The sequence below is a fragment of the Lipophrys pholis genome, assembly GCF_963383615.2.
Source record: "Lipophrys pholis genome assembly, chromosome: 11".
NCBI lineage: Eukaryota > Metazoa > Chordata > Actinopteri > Blenniiformes > Blenniidae > Lipophrys > Lipophrys pholis.
Window position 1 is genome coordinate 27,853,695 of NC_137631.1, and position 22,463 is coordinate 27,876,157.

Consider the following 22,463-nt stretch of genomic DNA (forward strand, 5'->3'; position numbering starts at 1 on the left):
AAAATGCAACTTTTTGAAAACGACTCCCAAGGTGGAACTTTTTGAGATTGCTCAATAACAGTCCAACTTTATCGTCTGTCCACTAGAATGTCCGCCAATTGTAACACATTTTAAAAACTAAAAACTACTTAAAGTTTTTATAATTTTTTTTTAAATAGACAGTATATAGATTTTTCTCATTTGCAGGATGTTTCAAAGCACAGCACATGATCACATGAGCAGCTTCTGACCAAATGTGGTCGTCTTAGCATCTAATATTTACAGAACATTGTGGTACCAAGCTGAAACACTAAGTCTGGTCAGATTTCCCATTCATATATTCTTAGCGTCACCATCTAGGAGCTTTCAACATGCACTCTGAGCACTCAGCCCACTGAAGTGCTGCAACTGGCACCAGCCGGCAAAGTTCGACAGAAAATAACTCTGCCTCCACAAAAACTCACCACAACCTCTTCATTTAGATGCCAGCCAGAGAGCACGTTATCATAAATGTTTGACTGACAATAATGTTGCTGAACTATGACTGAAAACATTGAAAATGACTATAATTTGAGAGGTGAAGTGCTTTCTCTTTCATGAAAAAGCAGCAGATTGTGTTTACAAAGGTTTTCAAATAGAAGCAAGGTTTAACTGGAAATGGTGGCACGGCGCACTTCAGTGGTGAGATGGGCCAAGAGAATTTAATGAGGGTAAACCACAGGGTCTGACATGCATTATGAACATGCTTGCTGCAAAAAAAACCCTTCTTGTCTACGAGGCACATCCTGAATTTAATTTGAGGCAACTTTGAAGGACAATTTGCTGCAACGCCGTTGCAAAGGTGCCGTGGGGTTTCGAGGAATTTGTTTTTATTTTTTTTCCACGAACCCAAGAAACACGATGTTCGACAAGGTGAGTCAGACGCGAAATCAAATTACACCTACTTTACATGAAGGGGGTCAGAAAGTTTTATGCAGAATCAGTTTTTCCCCCCTACATCGGCTCTAATGGACGGAACAATACGAGTCGACAGCGAGAATGTGAAACAAGCATTTGCCTCAGTGTAGGCTGGAGTTCGCCCTCCAGCAGGCCGAGCGGCGAGCAAAACAAAGTGAATTCACAGTAAAAGTCAGTCAGGTCCAAAAGCAGTCTGATAGACAAGACATTTCATTTTGAACTGCTGTTTGTGTCTCCCCCCCCCGCCAACACACACACACACACACTCTCCCACCACCTCCTGATTGCTTTGCCCCGTCTCTGGACCTCACTGCTCTGGCATGATTCCATCATGGCCTGAGTCACCTCCTCAGCTTACCCCTCTCAACACATATACACACTTTCTCATACACAGAGTACATTTCACACATGCGGACACTATCTCCCCACTGGAGACCCCCCCCCCCCCCCACCACCACCCAGCCTGAGGAAAATGGCCGTCACGGAACCCCGCTAACGGGAGGCCTCCCCTCGACCACAAACCAAGAGTAAGGAATGAGAGAGAGCAGGAGAGAAAAAGAGAGGACGTATTACTACTGCAATATTAGCTGATGGAGGGAGGGAGGGAGGGACAAAGCAAGAGAGGGGAGGGGAAGGATGAGGGTAGTAGAACGGGGGGGGACCGCGGTGTGAGCATCTACCCACAGAACACTCTCCCACATGTGGAGTCAATTAAGAACAATCTTGTTTTCTACCGACCGCTGCAAAAGAAAAGGAGGGTTTTTCTGCGTGTCTGTGTGTGTGTGTGTGTGTGTGTGTGTGTGTGTGTGTGTGTGTGTGTGTGTGTGTGTGTGTGTGTGTGTGTGTGTGTGTGTGTGTGTGTGTGGGAAAGGGAGTTGACAGAGGAGAGCATGTTTTTACCAAAACCTGCCAGAGAAATAGGCCCTACTTTGCTTTGAGATCAGGCCGTTTTAAGCACAAAAAGCCTGCATCCCTACATTTCTGCATCTCACTGTTAAATGAGCACGACTTGAAAGAAATTAAAAAAAAAAAAAAAAAAAAAACACGTGACATGATTGCAACTGGGGAGCATATGACACTCGAGGAAAAACATCCTTCCTCTGGGGTTTCACCTGCATGAATCGATGATGCACACATGTCACGTGTGTGTGTGTGTGTGCGTGCGTGCGTGCGTGCGTGCGTGCGTTGTTCTGCATCCTCACACCTATCATTGTCGTGTGCGCCCGGTGAGACGGCAGCATCACAGCTCACCTCCGGGGGGAATTTTTCAGACGCGCACAAAAATCACGTGTCAGACAAGAGGAAGACTCCCCTTTAAAAAATTAATGGCTGCTTCAATTATGTATCTTCTTTAAAATTGTCGTGTTTAGACAGTTTTCATTATTTATCCGTGTCGAGATTGATGGGTCCCGGTCGGGTGGGTGGCGCGGTGTAAACAAGAGTCCACACCACTGTTGATTTATCTGGGCGAGATCAAAATGGCAGGCACGCAACAAAGGTCCACTGCTTTTCACGTCCACGCCAAAGGCGACTTTAAACAGTGACTTTTCTTTTTATTATTTTGAAGGGGGAGAGAGACAGAGAGACAGTTTGAGTGATTTAAAGAACTGACAGACTTTACGCTTTGGCGAAATGTGCACGAATGCGCCTTCCTGACCCGAGGATCACATCAAACACAAGTGTGACGGAAAGAGATGGGATGCAGCAATAAGAGCATTTCCATCAGTGGTGTCCCTTTGAAAATGACAAAACACACACGCACACGCACACGCACACGGCACACGCACACGCACACACACACACACACACACACACACACACACACACACACACACACACACACACACTCTCTCGGTGCAAGTGATGATTCACGTTCCTTCTATGGCACAAGCATGTAAAGAAGAGCTGTACCAGATGATAACCACATCTCTATATTTGCAGTAATAAGTTTGGCATGTAACCAAAGAGAACCTTTAACCTCCGGGCGAGAACCTGAACTGCTGCTTTCTCAAGAGGGCATTCAGAGTGTGTGAACCGCACAGAAGCAGCACGAAGGGGAGAGCTGCGTGATTTGTGTGTGTGTGTGTGGTTCATTTTTAAGATCAAGGAAAAAAAAAAAAGAAAAAAAAGAAAAAGTAGCGTACGTGCCTGTGAAATTTGGTGTGTGTGCGTGAGGGAGAGTGAGTTTGAGACCTTACCTTCAAAGACCAAGTGCCCTTTAGGGTTTTATGAGGGAACTTCAAGTTACCCGTCTCACCTCCCTCACTTGCCCTGCCCTCAACAACCCGCCACCCAACATCAAAGTGGCCAATTACACAAACACTTTAAGGCCCGAAAATGGCCACTGAAAAGAAAAAGAAAAAGAAAAAGAAAAAGAAAAAGAAAAAGAAAAAGAAAAAGAAAAAGAAAAAGAAAAAGAAAAAAGACACACACCCATACAAACACCGTTCCTGAGAAAGTATATCATTGAGGTTAGTGAGCGAATGCGACCACGACCCCAATAAGACACAACGTTTCAAGTGAATACGCACAATTCTTGCGTTCTCTTTTCATGAAACGTTCTCGTTTAAGTGGCATCATGTTGTAAATGATGTCCATTTACATGGAAACAGCGGAAACACTGATAACGATGTAGTTCGCATGTCGCCGGGAAGACGGGGACGAAGCCAGAGTGTTTTCGAAATGTTCCACCTTGGGAGCCGTTTTTAAAAAGTTTCACCTTTTCAGTGGCTCTGACCACCATTTTCACGCAAACGAACAGCCAAAATGTAACGGAAGATTTCAATTTTTACTTGAAAATGTGCCTGAAAATACACACGAGCCAGAATCACGGACTGAAAGTGGAAGACGAGAATGTCCGTGCGTGCGTGCGTGCGTGCGTGCGTGCGTGCGTGCGTGCGTGCGTGCGTGCGTGCGTGCGTGCGTGCGTGCGTGCGTCTTCTCACCAGCTGAATGTAGGCTACTTTATAGTCAGGCTTCTTCACCTTCTGGTTCAGGTGATTCCTCTTCTTGTTGGAACCTGAAAAACACAAAAAAACCAGCAGGTTCTGCTTTGGGTGGCAACAGGAACAACAACACATTCAAAGTGTATTAAAAGACATTTCTGAATGTAATCAAAGTAGACCTGGCCAGTACTGGAATAAAATCATGTGCTGATTTAAAAGATGGCGGTTTAGAAGTAGTATTATTAGGTCCAGTGATGAAAGCAATTTCATTCAATGAAACTTTCTCATTTTACAAATTTAACACTTCTAGTGCTCGGTATGTTGTCGATAGTTCAGCAACAGTTAGTCAACTAATCAATTAGCCAAAATGGCAGCTCATAAATAAACAATAAATCTCTGGGAATCTGTAAACATTTCAAGCTTCCAAATCAGATTTGATATTGTCCCCATTCAATTATTCAAGCCTGAACAAGTATCAAGGAATCCAGCTAACAATTAGTGATTGACTAATAAGTAAACTTATTTCTCTGTCTTCAAAATGAGTAAAGTTGCATCCTGACACTTATTTGTTTTCATTTCTGAACACTTGAATACACATTTCCTTCCTTTCTCTTTGGTACAAGATATACAAACCCAGAGGAATTACTCACTGGAACAATGTGTAAAATGTACAAATCCTGACACATGCATTCCAATTCTAACACAGTTCTTAAGCAACATATCTGAAACATAAGCTCACTTTGACTCTGACTTCATTGACACTTTTCACAAATGTTCAGACATCTGCAAAATGTGAATGGAAAAAGTAGTGGTACTAATTTAAATTTGGAAAGTGCAAATCCTTCCCTCTTTTCGAGGATTTGGAAAATTCCCTTTGCACGTTGGCTGAAGGTTAATATGGGATTGTTCTGATCAAAAAGTTGGACTTGATAAGAAGAGGCAGGCGTGTGTAGCACTTTCCCTTTCATAACTTTTATTCTTTCGCAAAGGTTCAGGAGAATCAATCGGAAACCTGGAGGTTTCCCCCTGTCTGCATGAAGCGCGTTGCCCAATCAACTGAGCTACAGTCTACCGTATCGAATGTATGTTCCTGCACGCTCACCGGCCAGGTAACTTCCACGCGAAGAAAACCAAAATCCAGACGATATTGTATTACTTCATAGGCCGTCAATACATTTTGAAGATCTCCGATATTGGCTTGTTGAAATTGGAATAATTCTCCACAAAATTAAACGCCGACAACAGCATGTGTTGAAACGCTAAAACGAGGAATTTTGAAAAGGGAAACAGCAAAAAATCTGGAATAAAATTGAACTGAACCTGGAAAGAAAATGAAAGGGATCCCAAAGCACAGCGGAGCATGACCTGATCTTGTTGACCGTGGAAGGCAGGTTGATCTCTTTCCCAGCTGGAGATAATGATGACATCAGCCCCTCTCCTGTCAGACCCCTCCAAGTCTGGATGGCCGTGTGTGTGTGTGTGTGTGTGTGTGTGTGTGTGTGTGTGTGTGTGTGTGTGTGTGTGTGTGTGTGTGTGTGTGTGCGCGCGCTGCAGACTTGGCATCCAATAATTAAATTTTTTCTCTCAATTGATACATATACGCACTTGGGGTATCTAAATGTTTACGATCCAACAAAAACTATTATCAGTGATGGATATAATGACCGAATCGTCAGATGGTTCATCTCTTGTCTGCGGACTCTAATCTCAATGAGACCCTGGTGGTCAAGTCAACAGCCCCTCTGACTAACCGCCATTGCCATGGGAACGGTTTATGACCTGAAAAACAAGGGAAACATTCCGCTGTAATGAGTCATTTGTGTGTGTGTGTGTGTGTGTGTGTGTGTGTGTGTGTGTGTGTGTGTGTGTGTGTGTGTGTGTGTGTGTGTGTGTGTGTGTGTGTGTGTGTGTGTGTTACATGTAGGTAGTAATCACTAGCCAGGCAGCCCACTGCTCAGGGAAAGCCCTGACCAGGGTTGTAACCCCCCCCACTCACACACACACACACTCACACACACACACACACACATCACTCTGGCTAAGTGGAGGCCCCTGTGCGGGTGGGAGACAGAGGTAACCTAGTGTGTGTGCCGGGGGTGTGTGGGTACGTGTGATTACGTTGCTGAGGAAATCCACTGGGAAAAGGCCCGCACCTTTAGAAAGACCAAGGTGAGACCCTGACCTGGTCCCCTAAAGCGACGTGAGATGCGCTCGCACGCGCACCTCGGGAAGACGCAGGGTTCGTGCAGGCCTTCCCTTTACATGCAGCCACACAGACGGAGCTTTCACACAACACTCGCAAACGCAAGCACAATTTCTCCCACTTTGAGATTGCGGTTTGGCAGCCAGCTATCACGTTACAAATCCCAGACCGGAGGGGTAACCATGGCAACGCCTTCCAAAATACCCCTTGCCTCACAAGGAGGGAAGAAAGGGCCGCCGGCGCCCCTTACTCTCCGCAGCCTGTTCCCGTCTTTACACTGCCAATGGAGTGGAACCCGTGACGCAGACAGGGATACCTTTTCTGACGCACCTCGGGATAACCGGGGGCCCTGCAAAACTATTTCTCCTCCAGACCCCTTACAACCAGCTTCTCTCCTTCCACAGTTCTACCGAGGGGCTTTCCTTTCCCCCCAAGCTTATAATGACACAACCCTAATAAAGCCCGTTAATTGGTCCTCCGCACTGTCGGCGAGGCTAACCTAGGCGCCTCTCGCCTCCTCCTCCTCCTCCTCTTCCTCCCATCTTTCCTCCAGAGGTAGAGGGGGCTCCTCGCGGCCCTTCAGGCACAGTAAAGAGGAGGCACAGCATCTCTCCAACTGCACTCCAAACATCTCCACTCCTGTTCTGCCATGAAATTGCAGATTCCTAGAATTGACGCGGGCCCCCCAACTCAGTCCGTGCAAGCTCAGGCAGTTTTCTTCCCCCTTCTAAATGTCAAGAGGATTATTAAATCAGTGATATAACACTGGTCTTGGCTCCACGCTTCTTCTTGAAGGGTGGCAGGAGCAGGGTTTCGGGATGAGTGTGATGGGTAAAGGAGCATTCGGGGTCCTGAAGTGGCGAGTCTATAAGCGAATAGTGTGCGTTTGTGCGGCGGGAGTGTGGGGTGTCCTGGGACAGCCGGAGGCTGGAGTGCTGCAGCAGCAGATTGTCAGATAAGCAGCTGTGTGTGTGTGTGTGTGTGTGTGTGTGTGTGTGTGTGTGTGTGTGTGTGCGTTAAGGGGAAAGGAGAGCCAGGCACGCTAACCACTACCGCAACTAGCCACTGGAAAACACTCCCGCTGCTGCATGTCAATGGGGAGACCGTCTACGTCGTAAGCTGAAATTGCTAATCGCCGCTAACCACCGCTGAGTCTCCAAAACAGAACCAATTACGACTTTGTGCTTCCTAAAACACTCGTCCTATGAACGCCACACATGATAAACAAAACTGAATTTGCAGAACTGTTGACCGACTCAAAGAGTATCAGGGGGAATATATGCTTTAGGATTATGGTGGAAATACCCTTCATATATGCACAATATATTCATCTGGGGGAGAAAAAAAAAAAGACAACCTCAAATATTAGTCTGGCAGGTTTACGCATTAACTCCAACAATAATATCTTCTGTCAGAAACGGTTTCAAAACATCGAATTAAACTACGAGTTTGGGTTTTATAGCCGCCCGAAAAGTTCTCACGTGCCAAGCTTTGTATTACAAATTGATCTATAATAATATAAAATAAACTGAGTGAATAACAGTGCGGTGCAGGATTATGGTAACACACTTGTATTTGGGAACATTTTGATATAACATTGAGAATTTGTAACCTTGTTAATGTATCAACACTGTGTGCATGCGAGTGTGGCTCAGTGTGTACAACATTCCCTCGCCTTACTCACAACAGCTGCGGTGCAACTTTAGGATTTTAATATGGATGAAATGTTTGAGGCTTGGTATTGCATACCATGAATCAAGTGTTTTCACCACTCTTTCCTAACAGTTTGGATGAACTCCATGTCTTTACATAGACGTACAATCATGGTGTTTGTCATGTTCCCCCACCGGGAGCTTTCCCTGTTTTAAGGTCAGTGACTCAGGCGAAGTCACACTCACTGCACTTAAACCGGTGTGGCCGATAAAACACACATTTCTATAGAGGCTCCGCTGACCTCGACGGTCGTAATGTTTATGTCAGTTATTCCACACGCCCACAGGGTGGAGACGTCAGTTACTCCACAAGATTAAGATATCTTTCTGACTTCTCTGTGGTGTTTATCTCCACATTTTGGAAACATGGACACATGCGTTCTAATTTTGATTTACTCTTTGGATGAATCTTAAAGGGTAGGTTTTGGGTTTGAGCGATGAACAGACCCGATTACAAAGGACCGACCCAAACATGCCTGAACAAATCGGGAGCACCAATCCTGGCAGCGATGTGATGGCTTTTTTTTTTTTTTTTTTTTTTTTTAATGGAGGTGGTGCCAACGACTCCAACTTCTGTAAATGTTAATAAGTCCCTGTGGGTGCTTGTGCAACGTGATGAAGACACTCACCAAACTGTATCCTGGTGCGGACCACTGCCACCGGGACTTCGTAGATCTTCTCCAAGTAGTTCTTCACGTCACATTTTGTCATTCTGTCCAGAAGCGCGGGGCAGAGGAAGCAAACAAGAGAGGAGAGCAGAGGTTATGCAAGAATTGAAGAATCACGGTTCGTGTGCGGTGGAGAGCGATTTCAGTCCGTGTGTTTGGACATAATGGAGTGAGAGACGATGGCTGGAGGTTACAGTCCAGCACATGCGAGGTTACATGCCAGATTACTGTTCATTTAATTGACACCTGCGTAGAAATGAATGATGAAGTCCATTTCCACACTGCATTCCCATAAACTCTCCTGGTATATTACCTACTCTAAACGCTGTGGCAGTCCCGCAGAAACTCATATTCTGTTGGTTTTTTCTGTTGGTTTTTTTTATACGTACATAAAGTGGAGCGAGAAGAAATGTGAGTGTCAGTGTTCATCCAATTAAGTGTCTGCGAGTATTGATCGCACCCAGTGAAACCCTACACAGGAAGCGGGCCTGGCACCAACTGATCGGCAGGCCAGCCCAGCTCCAGCGAGCCCACCGGGCAGCATTTGGAACAGATTTCTCAGACCAGAGGAAGAAAGGCTTTTAACTCCTAATCAATCTAGCCAATTGGATTACCCTGGTAGAGAGCACTTCCCAAATGCGTCTGACAAAGTGCTTAATAGCGACGCTGTGGTCTGACAAGAGCGCCTCGGATATGGCGTCTGCTATCACCTCATATGTTTCTTTGATAGATCAGGGTAATGTGTTTTTCAGAGGAAATGGCACAATACCCAGAGTTGTTGTAACAATATTAAACAAAGCAAACATTTGCATAAGAAAATCCTAGCTGAGAAGACAAAGACTCTTTGTACCTGAGAGTTACGTAAGACGTGTTTCCATGCAGTACAAAACAATTGCCCTTCCCTTTATAATAGGCTTGATTTTAGCAAAGCTGCCAGTGATGTAGAACTCAAACACTTCTGTTTGACCCACTGAGTTGTGAGAGAGGAGGCGAGCTTACATTTACAATACTTGATCAACTATTTCTCCTATTACGCAACGCGGGACAGTTGGATGTGGTGTCTCTTGAATTTGTTTTTTTTTTGGGGGGGGGGGGGGTGGTTTTACTGACAGATGCCTTTGAGGGACGAAAGAACAAATTTTTCACTGAACTCTTGTTGAGGAGGCGACGGGGGTCCAGGACAACGGGGAGAGAGAGTTCTGCAGCAATGTGTAAAGAAAGGCTTTGCTCAGTCAAAAGAAAAGAGGTGTGTTTCTAGAGATGTGGCATGCAGATGCACATTTCTGCCCCCCCCCCCCCCAACACACACGCACACACACACACACACACACAAAACCCCCGTCTGACTGTGCATGTGTGTGCCAGAGGGTAGTGAAGCAGAGCGCAGTGACCAGGGGTACTTGAGATCAAGAGAGGAAGAGAGAGTGATTGCGCTGAGAGACGGGTTTTCCTAGAAAGCAGGGGCGGAGAACTGGAAGAGAGGAAAGTGGCTTGGAGACTGTGAGGTCTCCTCTGGATCATTAGCAGAGGGAACACTGATCCTGATTAATGAGGAGGAGAAGGTTTTTTAAATCCCTACTGCTTTTACCACTCCAATTATCCAGCCACCGCAAACAGAGACGGTATACCATGCCCGGACAAAGTAATGTCTTTTACCTCGAAGAAGATACCCAAGCAAAACACAGATATGCTTAATGGAAGTGTGATAGCTGGAACAGCCAAGAAATGAAATTAGATCATGAGACATGAGAAGGTCAGTTTGAAAAAAAAAAAAAAAGAGACAAATAAATAACTTTCAAATGTCATGATGACACAGAGTCAGGATAAAATTTACTTCCTTCATCTTCAGCAATCTGTGTTGAACATATTTTATAATAACGTTCCAAAAAGCTGATATAACGAGGTTCAACAGAAACCTTTTAAATATATGTTATTTACTTATTTAACTACTTTTCATATATCAAAAAAATCATGGCAAACATGATCACACATTTGAAAACGTACTCACAAAATATTTAGGTGCCGTACCATATATAAACAATACAAACACTTGAACACATAAGTACAATGAGGTACACTTTTAACTACTGATGCACCAATACAGATGCCACTCGTATTCGTAAAAAATATAAAAAGCAACTCGGCGAGTATTTCAAGACATCACCCATCAGCAGCAGGTCGACAAGAGAGGACAAGTGATGTCTGGGGTTTGGAGACTCTTTAATATGAACGAGAATGAAGTCAGGCCAAGTGTAAATTATTTTCTGCCAAAATATTAAGAGGGGATGGAAGCGAGTTCATAATCAGCAGTGAGAGGAGTTCGCCCTGTGTCGCACATACACATAGTGTGGTACGCGCGGCTGTTCGGAGGTGGTTCACGCTAACGCGTATCATTTGCATACGGAGTATGAATTAGGCTCAATGGTAATCGTCCAACTTTTAACTGTTTCTGCAGGCAGCTGAGCTTAAGTTAATTTATACAGAAATCTCGTCTGAATCATGAAAACTCACAACACTTCTGCTCCACACTTCTCATATTAACAAACACCATTGTACTGTCATTCGTGGTTGACAATATTAATTGTCCACATCAAACCCGTGCAAGTTACAGCGTGTGCTTTTTCAAACCTACACCCAATGTTTAAAAAAAAAAGTCACATTTAGCCTAATATTTATTTTTTTGTCAGAGGACATCCCACTGGAAGAGGGACTGGATACGCTTTAACAGATCTTCACTGCATTATTTTCTCCTCATTTGGAGAAAATTTTTAAGATATGAACTAACAAAAGAAATAAAAGTCAACTTTACATCAATTTCAAATGATATTATTAAATTCTTATGAAATTATTGTTTTTCCTGCTTTTGAAAATAGGGCTGCATAATAAGTCTCAAATTTATAGTCAACGCTTCTTTCTCAAAATACAAACTGTGCAAAAGACTGACTGAAGTGCAACATTGTGATGCTTCCATGCACGTTATTTCACTTCATTATCTTAACACCGCACTTATACCTGATGGCAACAGGCCAAAAGTTTGAAGCTTAAAAAAAAAAATAGAAATATTGCACTTCATCACCAGGTGACACTTTTTATTTCAAGTGTGTTGCATGACTCGTGATTTGCATTGGATTCAAGGTTCCAGCCATCATCTTGTGTACGACGTGAACATTGATGAGAAAAACATTCTCGTCAAGAATTAAATCTCAAAAGAAATACAGCACTAATGAATGAAAGCATATTATGCAAGTTGAGCCAAGCCCATTGTCTAAAACAGAAACAGCTGCACGAGTGGCGAACTGGGTGAAGAACAGGGATACTAAAACGGGAACAGTAGCTTGATAAATAAAAAGTATTTACGGCATTGTTTTTGGAAGGACCTTTTAGTTTACAGCATTTTTTTCACAAGTGCAAAGAAAAAGTTTTGGATGGCAACGTATAATCATAGAAAGTAATCACACACACACACACACACACACACACACACACACACACACACACACACACACACACACACACACACACACACACACACACACACACACACACACACACACACACACACACACACACACACACACACACACGCACTACAGTTACAGGGTTACACGAGATAGCTGTTTTCTTCCTGACCTAAGTCAATAAATGACTTCCATCCCAGCAACAAACTACAATGCAGGCTGAGAGAAAGCCTTGGGCTGAAAGCTGAGGAGAAAATGTCAAGTTAAGCGAGTACATAAACAAGGCTAAACTTAGACAAAGGGCGTGGTGTCTCCAGCAGTGATGCAGGCAGCATCTGATCATCATCCCAGTATAAACACCCATCTGACTCCACGAGCTAACCTTTCACACTTCTGCCTTTCAGGAAGAATGAAAACCTGTCTCCGGCAACTGGCGAGGCTAAAGGCATCGTTCCTCAGCAACTGGTGTATATTTATACACAAACACGCATGCAACAAAGATTCCTGGGCCAGGATGATGAAAGAACTCCCCACACAAAAAAACCTAGAAGGGCATCAGATGACGCAGACGATGGGATTAGGTTCAATTATGGTCTGTTGTTGCCAAGCAGGTTTAAAGCACGCACACTGGCTTCATTGTCTCAGGAAATTATTCAAAATGTTATATTGTTCAGGAGGAAGTAATGAGGGGGATTATGTCATCTAAATATAACATCAAAAGGTGAGCTGAAATAACTGAAGTGTGATGTGGATGCCTTTTCCGTGCCCAATTACAACATAAATAACAGATTCATCAAATCGCAGGTTTAAGCTATACACCTCTTGTCAGCTGCCGTTAAACGTGATAGCTTCCCTCAAATGAATACCCTTGCTCCTTGATATGTTCCATTCTTAAATGTGGGCTATCTCGCACTGAGCCAGGAAGATTACAAGTATCAGTTCCAGTAGTTTAAGGCGGTCCGTTTACACCTGTGCTCCGAAAGCTCACAGGAGAAGTAGGTGAAAGGGCGCCGTCGGAAAAAGTGCTCGACGGGACAGAGGCAGCTTTGACGGTGTTTGACAATAAAAGTTTTGTCAAAGCTCGGAGGACCGCACGCCACTTGTCTGTTAATGTGCTGGTGCTAAAAGAACCTCTGCAGGTAAATAGGTGGTGCCACTGTTGAACATAAAGGATGGCCTTTATAACTGCCCACTCACAATGATCTTCAAACAATAAACAAACAGAGACAGGCCAAAAACTAGAGCATGCCTGGAACAAAGATGAAAAGATTTGCTTTATTGTGAAGCTAATGAAGGAATCTTTGGGGTTTTTGGTCAACCAATGATGCATCTTTGATCCTTCAGCAAAAGACATCAGCCCTACCCTGACAGTCCATTAAAAATTCCACATGATGAAGATAAAAAATGAATGCCTAAATAAAAACCACCTCACAAAACAAGATATTGGAGTATTCAAAGAAACATACCGCGAGGACGGGTTGACACATCCAGGTTAACGCCACATAATGTGTGCCGTCTTGATCCGCCTTCTTACCAGTTCAGTCTGACGTAGGATTGAATTGGCCATGGGGAAAACAGCGGAGCTCAGACATCACACCGTACCCTCCAACTTTCACATCCAAGGGGAATCCGAACTGCTGCCAAACTAGTATGGAGATATAATCCGTCCGGTGGGTCCATGCCCACCCTAGGAATGATGTCCCAGTGGGACAGGGGCAATACAATCAGATGTTAAAACTATCGACTGGCTTCTGTCAGAGTGGAGGCGAAGCAGTTCTAATCAGATGACCGAACCATACAAAGAATGACCCTTTTAATCAATTTTGCCCAATGGTGAGGATACAAAGACCTTTATTATTCGGAACAACAAATCTCACGAGCTGGAAGACGTCAACATCATCGGCTCAAATGGTCTTGCTGGGGAAAAGAAGCCATATCAATAAATGTTATGGGAAACCTACTTTGATTGGGTTGTTTGGTTTAATCTCGGAGTGTAAACAATCATTGTGGCTTATTTTTCATGAATGATGGCTGCATTGTGCGGTATGAACCAAACTTCATGCCAGGCCTTGTAAATTTGTAATCGCTGTGAAAAACAGGTCCAGAAATGGGAGGTTGCCCCCGTCAGGTCCTTCAAAATGAACTTTACTTTACACAGGGATGATTCAGTGACCATCACACTCCTTGTGGTTGCTATGAATCCTACTTAGAAGGGTTGCTTGTTTTAGCAACTTGACTTGGCAAACCACAGGAGGACTTTTAATGTGGCTCCTTGTTTGATAGAAAACGGGCCACATCTATTTTGGGGCTTTTTATAGCGCCTTTTTTGGTTGGTAGAATAACCTTAGGACTTGCCAAGGAATGGAAGAGATTGCAGCAACACATCGGGGTGATGGGGAGGTTCAGGCAATGCGTGCTTACTGCAGTATGTAGGAATCTCATTTCTTCTACACATCACAAGCATCTGGCTCTCTTCCCATGGAAGTTACCTCATGCTACCCTAAAAAGCCATTCATGAAAACTGAAGCTGCCAAAGACTGCTAAAGTTCAGACGGATACTAATTTGTTGGAGGAATTCACCAATACTGTAAAAGTAAAAGAAGAAAATAAGAAATATCATGCGAACTAAACCGTTCAAACCAATGGTGGGGGAAAAAAAAACCTGCCTTTCTCAATATAAACCGACTAACCTATCTATACCTTTCAGATTCAAGTTCAAATGAGTCTATCAGACTTTATGTGTGACCTTTATAATTTCTACTAAATGGGGAAAAAAAAAAAAAAAAAAAAAAAAGAAAACTTACACCAAACAGTGAATACACACATATACTCACTGACTTACCCACACACCCACACACAGAACATCAAAGTACAGTGTGTCAGAGTGGCTTAGTGGTGAGCATGAAACAGGAGAGCTGTTTTCTGCCAGATGAAAGGCAAAAGAAAGCCGCTCCTTATTGTTGACCTGCCCATTGTCAGGTTTGGGTTGAGATACACACACTCTCTACTTTAACCCTCCCATCTTCACAGACAATACATGTTCAGAAGTTGCTCAACACTAAGTATCAAGATCATAATAGCGGACTTTGTTTAGCAGGGAAGCCATTGAGGAACCTGAGATTTTCGGAGAGAAGAGACAGCCGAGAAGTTGAGAATATCAGAGCAGCGTGTGAAGGATTAGATTTATTGTTCGAGGTTTGGCAATGACAATGGAACAGAAATAGATCAAAGACCAGGTCCGCGAGAGTCATTAAACTTCTCGGCGAGCGCAATGGCTCCTTAAAAGTAGTTACCATCTAACGGCTGGTTAAATCACTTCACAGGACGTTGACCGTGGCTAATTGGCATAAAAAGATGACCCACTTTCCAAATTGAGTTTACTAAGTGGAACAGGTGAACACAAACAGTGAGTGATTGTCACGGCGATTACAAAAGTGTTTGATCTCGTAGTTGAAGGTGGAAGGACATTGTGCATCACTGTGGAACAGTCTAAAGCGTGCTTATAGTGAGAAACCACAGTATGGTCTGGTTTCATAGTTATTAGTCCACATAGCATGAAGTGTGGCTGAGTCATAGACTGAACACAAAAATTCAATGGGGTGTTCTTTTCTTTGTCTTTTTGTGTGTCTGAGCACTGGCCTCTAGCCATGCCAGGTGAGGTACAAGAGGTGTGTGTGTGTGTGTGTGTGTGTGTGTGTGTGTGTGTGTGTGTGTGTGTGTGTGTGTGTGTGTGTGTGTGTGTGTGTGTGTGTGTGTGTGTGTGTGTGTGTGTGTGTGTGTGTGTGTGTGTGTGTGTGTGTGTGTGTGTGTGTGTGTGTGTGTGTGTGGGTGTAAACCAAGAAATTTGATGATGTTCTAGAGCGCAGGGAAAAATACTTGCATAGCACAAAAGGGTGAAGAACAATCCAGAAGAAAAACAAACACTTCCCTCGAGCAGGCAGAAAGAGAATTACGAGAGAACCAGGTGTTCCAAACAGGTAGCAAAGCAACGGAGCGGTCGATCCCGGGTTCGGCTCGAGATAAAAGACATCCCACAAGATATGCCGGCTATGTTCACATTATGGGTTTTAAACGCTTGTTGTTTTGCAGAGACGCAATTAGTTTTTGACCGGTACTTCACATTTGCTTAAAATGCAACCGCCATCACAGTGGAGTGAGATCAGCTGACAAAAGAGGCGTGAAGTCACACACGCTGTTTACAGAAGTCTTTGTCATAACATAAGACAACTTGTGTTTTGTAACTTGAATAGCTAAAATAACCTGTATTGTTACTGTACGTATGGATTATTTCTGGATGAAAAAAAGCCCCGTGTGTCAACGTTACATGTCTGTTGTTTGGAACAAACCAAACCTGGTGAAAAGGGGTTGAACATTCTGGGGAATTGAATATTTTGACATTTGATTTTGGAAAGACCTCCTTCCTCAATAGACGTGAATAGAATGAATGCAAATCAGTTAACTCCAATAGGCTGTGACAGTCTGTGAAGTCTACAAACAAACACATACACGCCAATTATTTATTCAAATAAATAAAGATATAGTTTATTTGACATATGACAGGGAAAAAAATCCGCTTTGAGCCACTTTTGTGAACGTAGACGACACGGAGAGGGAAAACTAACAATGATATCTACTTTCCAAGTGTCATTGAGAAAAAGACCACCTTGAGTCATCACACTGAGAAAACCAACATTATCGCGTCCCATTACCAGCTAATCCACTCTTCAGTTTACTCAGGCGTACACCGTCTACCCTCGGGAATCATACCCACAATAGCCTCCGCTGCCATAATGACTCACACTTATCAATAAGTAGTGGTGAGCTTTGGTTTGTGCCCATTGTCTCTCTACGGGTGTCTGCTCACTACACTGTTTGTTTATAAAGAAGTGAGCAGCTCGGCTCCAGCAGAGTACATACAAGCCAGGAACCTCTTACAGAAATCAAAAGAAGAAAAAAAAAAAACTTTGACGCCCTTATAAACACACACACACACACACACACACACACACACACACACACACACACACACACACACACACACACACACACACACACACACACACACACACACACACACACACACACACACACACACACGGCACTTTTTAGTGCATACATTCACAGTTACACACCAAACTCACTTATTCAGAAGAGCACATGCACACAAGGCACACACACGCACACAATTACATAAGCACCCTAGGAGTTTGGCAGGGAAGAGGAAAGAATCGGAGTGGGAGGCCAGGCACCTGGATGAACAGATTATGGTCTAAACCCCACCAGAGACACATAGATGATCTGCCTCAAACTTCAATTTTTCTTCCCAGTGAGGGCTCTAGGCCTCTCACCGCCGGAGGACCGCGGCTGACCTTGCTGACCTCGTAGACCAAGTCCGCCAATCAGTGCTAAGCGCTGACTGGTGAGGACCTCCTGTTGAGTTTTATGAAGGAATATGTCCAGTCCAAACCCCAAAGTCCAACATATAAGACATTCAGACACACAAAGCGAGAAAGGGAATGTCCCTAGGATAATTGAAGAGGCCATATCGTCAAATGCTAAACAGCAATCTCAAGAGCGGATTTTCACAACAGGGTTGAAAATGTGCATTTATTTCCGATGGTGATGTTAATCCCAGGTCTGAACTGTGTACAGCTCAATCCGAATCTCCACGGGGGTGGGATTAAACAAAGGCATTTAACACTGAACTCACTTCCCATGACCCTCTTTATCAAGTCATCATTGCATCAAAGCTCATTAGAAACAGCCATAAGGTGGTCAAGCTCCGTCTGCAGTGTTGAGAAGTGAAGCCGGTTCACTGGTTTCTGTTCCTGAGGCTCTCCCCCCACCTGGTGGCCGTCGCACCCAACTAAAGGAACGCCACTCAAGTCTCTGAACGTTACTACGGCGTCAGTTAAGACACGTATAAATGCAACATAAAATGTGAAACACATGTTGCTCCTCAAATCATATTCTGACTTTCTTTCTTCCTTTTATCTTGCTTTATCTTATTCAGGATCATTGATGCTGATTCCACCAGCTTGGTGAAGTCAGGGTGCAACAAGTCAATCACAGGGCAAACACAGAGAGACACACAACCACACATGCTCACATTTGCATTTGCCAGTTACCGATTAGAGAACACATTTTAACATCATTTGACATAACATACTTTTAGCATATTGGCTGCTGAAACAAACAAATACAAGTGAAGTGGTTACCGGTTTTGATTACTGCAAAGCATACAAATTCAGGTTGATCAATTTGCAAGCTTTATGGCTGGGGATTAATTTAGATATTGGCACGTTAAGATATGGCTGGAATGGCCTTTTTGCCACCGTGAGTAAAAAGAAAACAGAAAAAGATTAAATTGATTTAACAGTCTGATTCGAGCCCAATACTCAATACGAAAACAATACTTAAAACTATCTTTCACTTCCTCTTGATATTTTCCAGTATGTCTTACTTTTGTCATTCTCATTAATATTAAGGAGTCTCCAAACTGCTGACATCACTCGTCCTCTCTTGTCTACCTGCTGATGTTGCTGACCCAGCTCTCCGGGTTATATCACGGATCTGTAACGAGTGCAAGCACGGCGTGCCGATTCGGACACGATTACTGGCATCGGTGTGTTCCCTAATATCTACTGACCTTATGACTGATGAGCAGATCCAATCTTTACAATAGTTTTTAACCACATATTAATTGATTTAATTAACTTTTCAGCACATGTTTTTGAGCTTCAATAACAGCATGATGCTACGCCCTGTTTCTCATGAAGACACACTTTATGAACATGTGAAGCACAAAAAAAAAAAAAAACAATATTCATTCTAATAATGAATCTTGTGAATGTGTTATCAATCAATAAATGGCAGCTGAAAGTCTGTGAGAATATAACTGTCAACTTTTATAATGTCTTTGAAGACCAAGCAAAGAAAATGGAGACTTACTCCATTGGAACGCGAAACTGGACGGTGTCCGGAGGTTGTTCTCTCCCCGGCCTCACCAGAGTCAGGAACCAGTTGGGTCTGAAGATCCTTAGCTGGGGGTTTCCCAGCTGGTAGATGGGGTGGCTGAGAGGAGACAGAAGTGCTGACTTTTATCATCCATAAAGATCAACAAATTGGCAAATGTCCATTCATGGGAATTTTATGAAGAGATAATAAAGTCTGTAATAAAGGATATGACAGACTGTGAGAGACTATCTATCTATCTATCTATCTATCTCTGTATATTTATATATTATACCTCTTCTAATCATCTGCAAACTATTGTTTTTAAGCATCTCTGTTATATAATATGAAACAACCAGAGTGAGGGTAAGTTGTAAAACAGCCTGCAAGAATCTCTAATCCATTCCACCGAATCACCAAGCAAGCATGGAAAATGTTTAGGAAAATATCGATTTTGTTCAAATCAAATTTCTCAAGAGTAATGGACGCATCACAACACTGACACCTGAGCTGAGATATCAGCACGATAACTAGCGAGCCTATTGCTCAAAGCCTTGCTATAAAACATGCATAATGCAGCAGCTATAGGATACGTTTTGAGGGCATTTCACTATATTTTGCACAAGAGGGTTTCGTTAAAATTGGCTTCATGTTGAGATTGTAGTAATTTTTGGTTATAATTGTTTGTTTTTTGCATAGATATATATTTTTCATCACAAATACTACTTGTTTAATTTTATCCTGTCTCATTTGATATATAACTTTCCATTTATTTTATGTCTTCTATTCTGTGTGGCGCAACACTTTAAAAGGATTTATTTTCAAAAACATTCAGATTTGTATTTAAAATGGTTTTTGGCTTATCCTACTGTCTGTACATTTACATGCACAGCGTTCACAAACGGCATAACGTGTAAACACATGTTGTGCCGATGTAATGACACTGACATTAGATTAGTAATCCGTGTATTATTACAAGGGCCAGTGTTGCCTAGCAACGCGCAGGCCCAGTTTACGGCAGTTTGTTTTTAGCATAGCGAGCTAATGATAGCTTCTAGCTGATCTCGACCTCAAGGCGAACACACGGGAGCAAGTTGTTACTGAAACGGGAGATAAATACGTGCACCAGCAACCCGCATGCAGACAGAAAAAATCGTTTGAAGTCCAGAACTTGGCAATATTAGCATGTGGCTAGCTCTGCTATCAGAGGTGACACTAACAAGGGTTAAGCACGAGCTCGTGTCTCCGTGCGCTCGATAAACACAACACGGTGAATACTTACAAGATTCTGGTAACAGGCATCGCCGGAGAGGTTTGCAGGAGGAGTTGAAACTGTGAAGATAGATTTAAGTTTGGCTTTCAAGGTTGTCAAACGCTACACGTGCATTGTGGTACTTCCGGGAACAATAACAACGCGCATGCGCACTGGATGCAATCCCTGGATTCGCTCTCTCTCTCTCTCTCTCTCTCTCCCTCTCTCTCTCCCACTCTCCCTCTCTCTCTCTCTCTCTCTCTCTCTCTCTCTCTCTCTCTCTCCGTGCTCTCCGTGTGTGTGTTTTTGTCTCTATTTCTCTGTGTATCTATTTCTTTCTCTCTTTTTGTCTTTCTCTCTCTCTCTCTCTCTCTCTCCCTCTCTGTCTCTCTCTCTGTATCTCTCTCTTTCCTATGTTCTGTTTTACCTTCCCCTAATTTCCCAGATTACAGCTAGTCTGGGATAAAACCGGCTTTATTGAATCAATCCCGTAATAATCACATAATTTCAGTTTTTCTGAGTTTCGCTACAAAGAATTTCCCTCTGGAATTGATGTAGCTGGTCTATGCTATTCTAATCTATTCTATTCTATTCTATTCTATTCTATTCTATCACCACTTAATGTAAAGGACTCTACAGGCTTTTGTACTCGTTCTGGTTTTAATATTGCAACCTCAAATAAGCATGCAAAAAACGTTTTGTTTTCAAATGCACCTGCTCGTAAATTATATCTATTTAACTCAACGCTGAATTGCTTTTGTAAAGCTCTACTATGTGATCTGAACTCACAGTTATTAGCCACACTGTGTATTTCTCAAAAACATTTGTTCCCACTTGATCTTATTTATTTATTTATTTATTTATTTTTATTGACTGCAGGAACTGATTTGTGCGGTGCGTCTGACGAGGCGGCAGCAGCAGAGGGAGACCTCGTCCCATCCCAGCTTCAGACGCATGTGTCCGGGTAGCATTTCACCTCAGTGCACTCTGCAGCCAGGGCAGGCATGATTGAAGGCCCCCCCAAGTGGAACATGAGTAGCTTGGCTTAGCTGGTGCGGTCCTGGCCGGAAATGGACCACACTGACAGCCCACACTGTCCCGGGAAGGGAAGTTTCCATCGGTTAAGATGCCACGGGGTGGGTGGATGTGTGTGAGGAAAGTGCCTGAGGGCAACCGGGCCCGATGTTACTCCACAGTGGAAGTAGTAGTAGATCACAGTATGTGTCACACTTTATTGGAAGGCTGCACAGGTTGGTTGGTTGGTTGGTTGTTTTTCTGTGTGGATCTTCAGTAACGGCTCATCTGACATCCGACGAGTAAATGTAATGAGTCTCTTTCAAAACAAAAGAAGTGGAAAGTCAGTCGTATACTTTATTCTACATGCACACGTTGTTAAGTTAAATTGAGAGACCATTAACTGAAATTGAAGATAAAAGAATACATTTGGACCGACTGTTGTTAAACAGTGTCATTGTTTATGCTCTGCAGCAGTTTATTTGGTTTTTATAGTTTTGAATGATACACAGCTGAATTAATTAGAAACATTTCTACAAGCGCAATAAAGGTGATTGACCTTCTTTCAAAACTGATGAATCGTTAAAAAATGAAGAACTTTTCCTTCGAGGAGGGATTATCACCTGCCCCTGCTCTTCAGACCCCCAGGAGACCTCAGATGCCCCCGTATCACCGGCTGTTAATACTGTATGTGGTCGTTTCATTAACTCATCAGAACGAAGACTTCATATGTCAGACACCTTTTTTATAGTTGCTACTCGCATCAGGTATCCTGTCATCAAAAAGGAGTTTTACTGAATCGGATATGCTAGTCAGTCTTTTTTTTTTCTTCTTTTCTTCCTTTTTTTTGATACATTTTGTTAAGTACAATAAACGCACGGCTGCATAATGGCGTGTGGTTGAGTTTTCTTGGATATTAAAGCAGTAGGTCTCGGGTTTGGGTTCAGCTTTGGGAGTTCGCATGTCCTCTGCATGATGAGTTCCAGTGCTCTGAGACGCTACGTTGGATGTAACGGCAGGAGAAGATCGATGGAGAGATGACCAATAAACATAAATCAACTGAATTATAAAAGATCTCCAGTGAATTCAACCGGATAATAAAAAAACTGCAGCGATTTTTACTTAATAATTAAGATTTTCAAGTTTTGCAGTGATTCATCGTTTATATAAGATTACTTTCTGGAACATGGAAGATCAAAACAGTGCAGTTCATTTTTAAAACTTTTATTTATAAAAGCCACCGGGCCTGCTGCAGAATTTATATTTGTGGGGGAAAAAAACTGCTTCTCTGTTGCATCATATATGAACAGACACACGTGTA

General features: G+C 43.1%; 1 protein-coding gene across 1 annotated transcript in view; it reads right to left on the minus strand.

Annotated features, from left to right (window-relative positions):
* mrpl23 (mitochondrial ribosomal protein L23) overlaps positions 1–20,526 on the minus strand; it is a 22,047-nt gene extending 1,521 nt beyond the window's left edge. Inside the window, exons 1-4 of the mRNA XM_080474342.1 lie at positions 20,159–20,526; positions 18,874–18,996; positions 8,426–8,508; positions 3,882–3,955 (exon numbers count right to left, since the gene is read on the minus strand). Coding sequence (XP_080330468.1) covers positions 3,882–3,955; positions 8,426–8,508; positions 18,874–18,996; positions 20,159–20,178 — 300 coding nt within the window. The 5' untranslated portion in view covers positions 20,179–20,526. The remainder of the gene's footprint in view (positions 1–3,881; positions 3,956–8,425; positions 8,509–18,873; positions 18,997–20,158) is intronic.
* Positions 20,527–22,463: the final 1,937 nt, after the last annotated feature.